Source organism: Globicephala melas, chromosome 19 (genome assembly GCF_963455315.2).
Source record: "Globicephala melas chromosome 19, mGloMel1.2, whole genome shotgun sequence".
Lineage (NCBI taxonomy): Eukaryota > Metazoa > Chordata > Mammalia > Artiodactyla > Delphinidae > Globicephala > Globicephala melas.
In genome coordinates, this window is record NC_083332.1 from 14,666,926 (window position 1) to 14,677,293 (window position 10,368).

The 10,368-nt window shown below is 38.9% G+C and overlaps 1 protein-coding gene across 6 annotated transcripts in view; it reads right to left on the reverse strand.

Moving 5' to 3' along the window:
- Nucleotides 1-10,145, reverse strand: part of LOC115862617 (zinc finger protein 383) — a 42,287-nt gene extending 32,142 nt beyond the window's left edge. The window contains exons 1-7 of one of the 6 annotated variants that reach the window (XM_070044196.1): nucleotides 9,843-10,145; nucleotides 8,955-9,020; nucleotides 6,599-6,735; nucleotides 5,706-5,883; nucleotides 4,426-4,514; nucleotides 2,112-2,238; nucleotides 1,708-1,803 (exon numbers count right to left, since the gene is read on the reverse strand). In XM_070044196.1, coding sequence (XP_069900297.1) covers nucleotides 1,708-1,803; nucleotides 2,112-2,238; nucleotides 4,426-4,434 — 232 coding nt within the window. In that variant the 5' untranslated portion in view covers nucleotides 4,435-4,514; nucleotides 5,706-5,883; nucleotides 6,599-6,735; nucleotides 8,955-9,020; nucleotides 9,843-10,145. Of the gene's footprint in view, nucleotides 1-1,707; nucleotides 2,055-2,111; nucleotides 2,239-4,425; nucleotides 4,515-5,705; nucleotides 5,884-6,598; nucleotides 6,736-8,954; nucleotides 9,021-9,842 lie in introns of all 6 variants that reach the window. The other 5 variants (XM_070044200.1, XM_070044197.1, XM_070044195.1 and 2 more) reach the window with 5 other exon arrangements.
- Nucleotides 10,146-10,368: the final 223 nt, after the last annotated feature.

Genomic DNA, 10,368 nt, shown 5'->3' on the forward strand with positions numbered 1-10,368 from the left:
TGAGCCCATTAGCTGCGACTACTGAAGCCCACACGCCCCAGAGCCCATGTGCTGCAATAAACTGAGCCCGCATGCTACAACTGCTGAAACCATGCACCTAGAGCTCTTGCTCTGCAACAAGAGAAGCCACTGCAATGAGAAGCCCGTGCACCTCAATGAAGAGTAGCCCCCACTCGCCATAACTAGAGAGAAAGCCCATACAGAGCAATGAAGACCCAACACAGCCAGAAAAAAAACAAAGAAGACATTCAGATGGCCAACAGGCACATGAAAATATGCTCAACATTGCTAATCATCAGGGAAATGCAAATCAAAACCACAATAAGATATTACCTCACAACTGTCAGAATGGCCATCATCCAAAAGTCTACAAATAATAAATACTAGAGAGGGTGTGGAGAAAGGGAGCCCTTATACACTATTGGTGGGAATGTAAATTGGTGCAGCCACTAGGGAGAATAGTATGGTGGTTCCTTAAAAAACTAAAAATAGAGTTACCATATGATCCAGCAATCCCACTCCAGGCATATATCCAGAAAAGATGAAAACTATAATTTGAAAAGATACATGCCCCCCAATGTTCATAACGGCACTATTTATAATTGCCAAGACATAGAAGCAAGCTAAATGTCCACTGACAGATGAATGGATAAAGAAGATGTGGTATATATATATACACACACACATACATACATACACACACAATGGAATATTACTCAGCCACAAAAAAGAATGAAACAATGCCATTTGCAGCAACATGGATGGACCTAGAGATGATCATACTAAGTGAAGTAAGTTAGACAAATACTGTATGATATCACTTATATGTGGAATTTAAAAAAATGATACAAATGAACTTATTTACAAAACAGAAACAGACTCACAGACCTAGAAAACAAACTTATGGTTACCAAAGAGGAAATATGGGGGAGGGAATAAATGAGAAGTTTGGGATTAGCAGATACAAACTATTTTGTATTTTGTATTTTTGTTTATTTTATGTATAGTAATTCTGAAATAGTGATGAGCATAAATGGTATTTCAATACGTCTACAGCAACAATAAAATGATATGAAAATATCTGTGATTTCCATTCATGTCAAAGTCACAGGAACTACTAACACTACTACGGTTTGTTGCATATACCATAACAGGAAGAGATGCTAAATTTCAATTAGAGGATACTAAATATAAAGATGCATTTTTTTTCTTTTCATCCAAGTTCATGAACTCCCTCAATTCTATCCAAAGGAACCCAAATCATTGGCCAGCAGCTCTAAGGAAGACTAGTACTTGGAAGGGAGGGGCAGTGCAGATACATGCAGACATGCGCCCACGCGCGCACACACACATATACTATTTTGGGAGTTGTAACAGAAAACATTTAGATGAGTCGAAGAGGAAGAAAAGCTAGCAAGGAACTGAATCTAAAATATGGGTAAAAGAGTTTTCTTTGTGGGGGATGTGAAGGGCACCTTCTACTTGAAATTAAGAGGGGGAGTGGAGAAGAGTAGTAGAAAGCAGTAAGTGAGGGAAGGAATGAAACAGGTCATTTGTAAACTCGTGCTAAAAAGACTTAGTTTTTCCCACAGGCCTATGGTTTTGATGGGAGCGTCCAAGATAACATCTCAAAGGTGCTGTTTCTTCACTGATCAACTGAGTTATTGCCTGTAGTGTCCTGCTTCTGTCCAATCATTTCTCACTCACCTGAACACAGGCCTCTTGTCAGCTCTCTGCCAATCATCCAGGGCTCTTTCCCCTGTTCCAATAAGGAGATAACTTGAGGCTTAGGAATGTAAAGTCCTGCTCACAAGAAAAGATACGGAACATGGTTACGCTGTGGGTAAATCTGATCCAGAAGTAAGATCCAGTCCCTTGATGACCAAGGAAGAGATGCCACTACAGGAACAGTCAAACAAAGAGGATGAAGCTCAGCCACAGCCAATTGGAGCTGCCCATTTCCCACTCTTCCTTTTCATTTCAGTTCAAACCATTTACTTGGGAACAGGGAGCAGAAATTCAGCGGGTAGCTCGAAAAGCAGCTGAGAAATTCACTGTGGAAGAAACAGACATTCCAGAGAACTCAAAATTACTGGGATAGATGCCCTTACCCACTGACACCAGATTGCTATAGTTCTCCAACATCACATCTCTGTACAAGTCCCTCTGAGCAGGGTCCAGGAATTCCCACTCCTCTTGAGAGAAGTCTACAGACACATCACTGAACATCACTGATCCCTGAAACAACAGACACGTGTATTATTTGTGTAACAAAAAGAAATATTTCAGAGACTACTGTGCTTATATTTGGGAGTAAAGCAAAGAGCAATTATATGGGTGTCACTAAGAACCAGAATCTTTAGATCCTAGAAATAGGTGCAAGAGTTGTCAGTTTAGTTTGTATTAAAAAAAAAAATTCCTCACTCAGTCCATAGAAAAGGCCTAGAAACAATAATTAACCCAGGAGTGATGAGCATCCCTAGTGTCTAGATTGTAGTCTCTAAGTATCGTATTCAAATAAAAGTAACCAAAGTTGGGAAGGAGACAATTTCAGAATTGAGTCAAATGCACAGGATGAGTCTGAACATTCTGTTGTATCAGAAAACAAGAGAGCTATCAAAAACTACTAGAATCATGTTAAAAGGACACAGGAGCCTACTTGAAAAGCCTCCCATTGGCCAAAGACAGCATAATTTGAGGATCAAATGTAATGGACTGATGAGATCAAAAATGTTTAAATCCATGAGCTCATAACAATATTGAACAAAAAATTACTAGCCATCTTTGTAGGATTCTAAGAAACCAACTCATTATTTTAAAAACTGCTAAATAAGGGGTAAGAATCAAACATTCTTTTCCATACAAACTGTCCTTTAGGGTAATCAAACAGTTGATGAGACATTTTACTTTACAGATAGTACTCTACCTAATCTATGAAGAAGGAATGACAGAATTTAGATATCATTTTGCAACCTCTAATGAATTAATAAATCTAGACAATAATCATCACTGGTGGCTAACATTACAAAAGGAAAGAGAACCAGAAATAATACGCCCCCTAATGGAATCACACATCACCACCTAGGAAATATTCCTGACAAAAAAATCCCAACTGAACCTGACCATGTTTCTAGACCTAACTACTGACTCTCAGGAAACACTTAAATGATACCAGAGAGAAGAAATCAGCAAAATCCAAACAGTGGACAAATGAATCTGTTTTTCTTTCCCAACAAAAACTGCACAGAAAGAAAAGAGATGGAAGGGGTACCTACAAAGTAAGAGACTGGAGAGACATATTAACCAATTGCAGTGCACAGTCCTTCTCTGGATTCTAATTCAAATAAATGATTTAAAAAGTAGACAGTTATGAAAATTTGAACACTGACTGGATATTGATATTAACAAATGATTTTTAACTTTTTCAGATGCAATAATGGCATAATGATTTTTTTAAAAAAAAAAATAAACCTTATCCTTGAGAGATACATACCAATTTGAATTTGCTTCAAAAAAATCCTGTGTGTGGGAGTGAGGTTAAGGGAGTGTGCATGGAAGAAACAAGTAGAGGTATGGATGAAACAAGATTGACTGTGAGTTGATAATAATTGAAACTTAATGGTGAGCATATGGTAGTTCACAAGACTACTTTTCTGTGTCTGGAGTTTATTATAACAAAGCTTTCTAAAGAAGGTTCTTCTGAGACCTCTGATCTCAACAATATATGAAGTGGCTGAACTCACTATAATCATCCATCATCCTTAACCTTATTTCTGAGATAAAGAGAATTGGTGATTCATTTGGAAATTCCTCATGACTCACACTTCCTGTTCAAACTTAAATTCGACTTCTTCATGGATACCCTAAAAGAGTCATAGAGATCTGCCTGTATCAGCTACCAACCCAACAATCCTCCAAGCCCCATAAACCAGGAGACCTTGCAACACTCTAATATTTGGAGCTACCAATACCACCTCCCGTCCTATTTTACTGGAGAGTACTGATCTGTAGAGATAATCTTGGCTTTTCCATGTTTGTCTCAGCTAAGCAACTCATACCTCCACCTTGTCAAATCACTGCCCAGACAGGACAAGTTTATTCTACAAATCTACTCTTGTTTCCTTTAAGAAAATGCATTTCTTCTCCATCATAGTCCCTGGGAAAGGGCTGAGAAAAGAGATGCTCAATTATTTACTGAATGAAAATATTAAAACTGAGTCAAAAGAAGAGGAGCACTTAGGAATGATAATAGGATTATCTGACTAGAATGAGAGGAAATAGGGACCGGGACCTGAAGGAACCCTCATAGCCAGAAATGTCAGGAGAAAGAAAGCAAATGCTCACATGCCCTTTAAAAAAAAATTTTTTTTTTTCTTAGAAAGAACTGAATGTCAGGAAGGTAAGAAAGAGCATCAACTAACTCACCTGGGCCATGGCTTTCAGTATTACAGGAGGTGATCACTCCTCCTTGGGGCTGTTCTCCTGGAAAAGGATAGTGTTCTGAGAAGGCAGGCCTGGGGAAGCAAAGAAATGCTCTAGAAACAACACTGGCTTTACAGTTTTCAGACTCTCCAGGCAAAACTACCTCTACTTCCCTTGGTCTTAGGATATAACTCTAGTGAGTGGGAGTATGGAATAAATCCCCCTCCTCTCTCAGCTCCAGAAACCCCAGGCTTTAGCTGCAGTAAGATGGATCCTGGCTAGTCGATCCAAAGAAACACAGACTCCTATTGCCTCTCCTTCACCCAAGCAACCCAGGTTCCTGTCTCAGCCAGTGATTCAAGCAAGACCTTGCCCCATCTCAGTGCTGTTGTTGCTCTGAACCCAAGACAGCGCTGCTATGACTTGCCCTGACCAGATTCCTCCTCTGCAGCCCTCAGGTCCCCAAGCCAGACTCACCTAAATGGTGCTTTTGGCCAGGAACACAGTTCAATCTAATTAGAAGGACTAAAGACTTCCCTAATCAAGTCTCATTTCCCAAGCCTGAGAAAGTCAAATTCCCCCACCACACCCCTGCACCCATACCCACACTGAGGCACTCCTCATCCTTATGTTCTAGCTCTGATTTGTTAAAAAACAAAACAAACAAACAAAAAACTTTGCTTATGTGTTTTACCCACACAAAACAGTCAAAATGTCAACTTTTCTAGCTCTGGGGTAAGATCTTTCTTACCTATACATATTTATATAAATTTCTCTTTTTTAATTTTAATGCTTTCATTTGTTACATTTAAATCTTTAATCAATTTTTATTTTGGTATAATATTATTTGGTAAAAGACAATGGAATAAGATTAGCAATTATAATTTTATTTTAGTATAAGAAATGAGTTAAGAATCCTACTTCATTTCCCCCCAGAGAGGGCTACCCTGGTGTACCTAAAACACATGCGAATAATATTTCATAAGACATAAAATGCACCATTATTTTATATGCCACTAATAAAGAAAGAAACTATTTAAGATATAACCTGATTTCAGGTATGTTGAAGTGAGGAAAAAAAGTGAGCCTTAGAATAGATGACTATGGAATGTATTTTGTCTACTGATTTAAATGCTACCCTTATCATAGATGATACATGTTTAGATTTATTTGTGATTCTATTTTGATTCAGTGATCTCTTTATTATTTTGCCAGTACCACATTCTCTATATAATTTAAAAATATGTTTTAATGTTTTAATAAAAGCTCCCTCCACTACATACCAATTAGAATGGCCAAAATCCAGAACACTGATAACACCAAATGCTGGCCAGGATGTGGAGCAACAGGAACTCTCATTCATTGCTGATGAGAATGCAAAATGGTACAGCCAGTTTGGAAGACAGCTTGGCAGCTTCGTACAAAATCAAACATACTCTTACCATATGGAGTTGATAATACCTAGTGGGATGGAGAAAAAGTTCAGGAAAAGGAAAGAGAAGCAATCATCAAAGCTATCTCACTGCAAACTCCTAGCTCAAGGAGTCAGAAGGTTAAACTTTTCTTTAAAGTTTATGGTATTGATTAGTTCGGTGAAATGGACACTGTTTATTATCTAACACTGACTGAAAAGCTTATCCATGGGCAAGAAATCAAATGGCCCCCAGAGAAGCTTGATAGTAGAAGTTATGGGAAAGAACAAAGCAATTGTTTTCTAGTTGTTTCCTATGGAGTACTGCTTTTCTAATAGATTTAGGAAAAAAAATGTTAAATAATACTGTTGATAGTGCCTTCTCCCTGATATTACTATGAAGGCTTCTAGTATTTCACTATTAGGTATTAGGTTAGTTTTTTTTTTTAACTTTTTAATACAGAAATTTCCAAACATACATAAGAGTAGAATTTAAATAGTATAAAAAACCTTCCATGTGCCCACTAACTGGCTTCAACAATTATAAAGTCACAGACAATATTGTCTTATCTAGATTCTAATCCACTATTTTTTATTGAGATATACCTCACACACCATGTAAGTTACTCATTTAAAGTATATAATTCAATGTTTTTTAGTATATCATCACAATCCAATTTTAGAACATTTTCATCTCCCCTAAAAGAAACCCCATTAAGAGTCAATCCCAGGACTTCCCTGGTGGCACAGTAGTTAAGAATTCACCTGCCAATGCAGAGGACACGGGTTCGATCCCTGGTCCAGGAAGATCCCACATGCCATGGAGCAACTGAGCCCGCAAGCCACAACTACTGGGCCCACGTGTCACAATTACTGAAGCCCGTGCACCTAGAGCCCATGATCTACAACAAGAGAAGCCACTGCAATGAGAAGCCCGCACACCACAACAAAGAGTAGCCCTGCTTGCCACAACTAGAGAAAAGCCTGTGTGCTTTTGGCAACGAAGAGCCAATGCAGCCAAAAATAAATAAATAATTTAAAAAAAAAGAAACTGAGTTACAAAATTAAAAATCTATACTAAAAACAGAAATCAACACGTCTGATGAAGCTGAAAAGGTACTCAGCTTAACGATCACCAGCTCAGGTTCTAATGCTCTTATACTGTACAACCTAGTCCCAGGTACTGACCAAAAACTGGGAGCTCAGCTTTAAATCTATCCTGTAGTGTTTTTTCTTTCCTCATATCTAATTTGGTAATTTGTGTCTTATCTCCCCTTTTTTCTTTAAGTTTTTATAGAGGTTTATCAATTTTTATTGATTCCCCAAAATAAACTTTTGGAGTTATTAATTTTCTCAATTATATATTTACTTTATATTTCAATATACATAAATTTATATTGAGCTCTTATTCTTATTATTTCCTATTTTTTGTTTTCTTTGGGTTTAATTTAGTATTCAGTTTTATTTCCTTAACTTCTTGAGATGAAAACATAGATCATTAATTTTTCAACATTCTTCTTTACTAGAGTATGCATTTACAGCTATATATTTTCTTTAGGTTTAGCTTTAGCAACACCCCACATTTTGATGTTATATTTTCATTATCTTTCAGTTCAAAATATTTTTAATTTCCATTGCAATTTCTTCTTTGATTCACCAGTTATTTATAAATACAATTGCTTAAATCCCAAACATTGGGATATTTCTAAATATCATTCTGTTATTTACTTCTGCTGAATTCCACTGTGGACAGAAAACATACAGTATTATTTCAATCCTTTGAAAGTTACTGAGATTTCTTTTATGGTCCAGCACATGATCAATTTGGATAAATGTCTCATATGCATCTGAAAAGGATATATACTGTAGTTGTAAGGTACACTGTTCTACATATATCATTTAAGTCAAGTTTGTCAATCACACTGCCCAAATATTATATAGCTTTACTCAGTTTCTACTGATTGTTCTATCAGCTATTGAAACAAGTGCTAAAAATCCCCCACTATGATTGTGATTTGTCTACTACTTCTTTTACTTCCGTCAAATATACTTGAAGTCATTTTATGAAGGTCTATGTATTTAGAACTGTAATATCTTACTAGTAGTCTAACCTTTTTATTATGAACTATTGTTCTTTATCTCTAGTAAAGCTTCTTGTCCCACAGTCTAATTCCCATACAATGAGAGTGAGTCAGGAGTGTAAATTGATACAACTATTTAGAAAAACTGTCAATATATATTAAAGCTGAATATTTGCATAACCTATGCCACAGAAATTTTACTCCTAGGGATATACCCAACAGAAATGCATTCATATGTGCACCAAAAGACATGTGCAAGAATGTTCATAGCAGCCTTGCTCATAATAGGTCCAATCTGAAAACAGCTTAAATACCAATAGATAATGGAAAGGATAAATAAATTGTGGTACGTTCATACAATGGAATTTTAAGCAACAACAATAATAAATGACCTATACTACATGAAGCAACATGGATGAGTCTCACATATTCATACTACATAATATTATTAAGTAGTACATTCATATTATATGTAAAATGTAATGATGAATAAAAAGAAGTCAAGCACAAAAGAGTGGATATTGTGTGATTCTACTTATATAAAATTCAAGAACAGGTAAAATTAATCTATGGCTATAGAAAACAGAATAATTGTTATCTTTGGGAGAGGTGGATAGTGAGTGGATGGAACAAGAATCGGGCTTCTAGAATGCTGGTAATGTTCTACTTCCTGATCTGATTTGAGCTCTGGTTAAGCAAATATGCTCATTTTCTAAAATTCATCAAGTCATATACTTTCATTTCTGTACTTTTTGGAATGTATGTTATACTTTTAAAACCACGTGATATATGAGAAGAGTCATCAAAAATTAAAATACCAAGTGACCAAGTATTAGAATACAGGATGACTGTGCTTATAATCTGCTGGTAAGAATTTAACTGGTACAACCATATTGAAAATCAGTCCGGCATTATCTAGGAAATTTGAAAATACACACGTATCTTATGGCCCAGCAATTCCATTGGTATGTTTATACCCTAGGAAAGCATGCATAGGTGCACCAGGGTACTTATAAAGCAACAAGGAAACCCCAGCGCACCTTGTATTTGGCTTGGTCAACAGCCATTCCTCCTTCTCCCTGGGGACCTCTCTGAGAAAAGCAGAGCTGAGGAAGGAGAAAGGAATCATGAAATGCCAGGCCCTTCTCGTGGCTCAGACTGATCAGATCAGAGGTTACCCTGGACCCACACCTGCCACCCATGGAGAGGAAGGATGGAGAAAGGTCAGAGGAGTCTAGGCTGTCCTGAGCATTCCTGGTTTCAGAAGGGGAAAAGTCTGCGGCCCACGACCAAAATCTGTCCTGACCTAACACATCAACCACTGGGACATACACACTGTTAGCCTGGCACAATTACAGGCACCCTCCATCCGCACACTCAGTGCCACAAAAAGTTACATGATCACACTCACACATCCTCACACAGTCAGACATGAGTACACTTAGTACTGCTAACATTCATAAAACCATAATCACACGCAGCCCTCTGATAACACAGCCATAGCAACATAATCACAGATTCTCAGCACTCCCCGCCGCCCCAACACACACAATGATACAAAGTTGTATGGACACACACAGTCTCAGTCCCACTACGGAGGCACAGTCACACCTACACACACAGAGTCGCACACTTTCACAGCCACACACCACAACGAGGATATCCACAGTCACACCTGCACACAGAGCTCTGCGCGCATGGTCAGTCACAGTGACACACCCACCACAGGGATATACAATCACACGCGCACACAGCGCGCACAGTCACATAAGGTCACAATCGCACACATGGAATCCCACACTTCACCCTCCCCCAGTCTTATCAAATCATACAGGCCCGAGACTCCGGACCCGCCTGGACCGTCCCTTCAGACTACTAGGGGTGCACCTCCGGAACCTAGTCGAGCCCCCGGGACCTAGGCTGCTCACCTTGCACTTCCCCTTCCCCGGAGGCCTAGGGTCCCGCAGGCGAGTGAAGGGTCAGCCCTATACCCGCCAGGGTGTCTGGGAAATGTAGTCCGGAGCCAGATCCGCTCGAACAAGATGTCACTCGACCCTCGGATTTTCTGCACAGCCTGGGCCAAGCCACACTTCTTCTCCCCTCTCGGAATTGCTGCCAGGAGGCTGGAGATCCAGATACAGTCCCCACACCCCGGAGACAAGCTTCCTCCTAGGGCCCGGCCAATCTCAGGGAGCCATAAATTCCCTGAGAAATAGAAAAATGTCGCTGGATTCACGCCGGAAGTTGATCGGAGCCGCAAGAGCTTCTGGGAAATGTAGTCTAGAGCTGGAAAGGTGAGGCGCTCGCCCACGTAGAAGATTGTCTTGGTTGGCTGCTTGCACAGAGCTTTCCGCAGTGAAGGACAGAGTGGCGGCCAGGACTATTCTAAGAGTTGTACCTCACTCTGAGAATATTCTGGACTGAGGAAGGCGTCATTTTTGCCTTCCTCCGTGG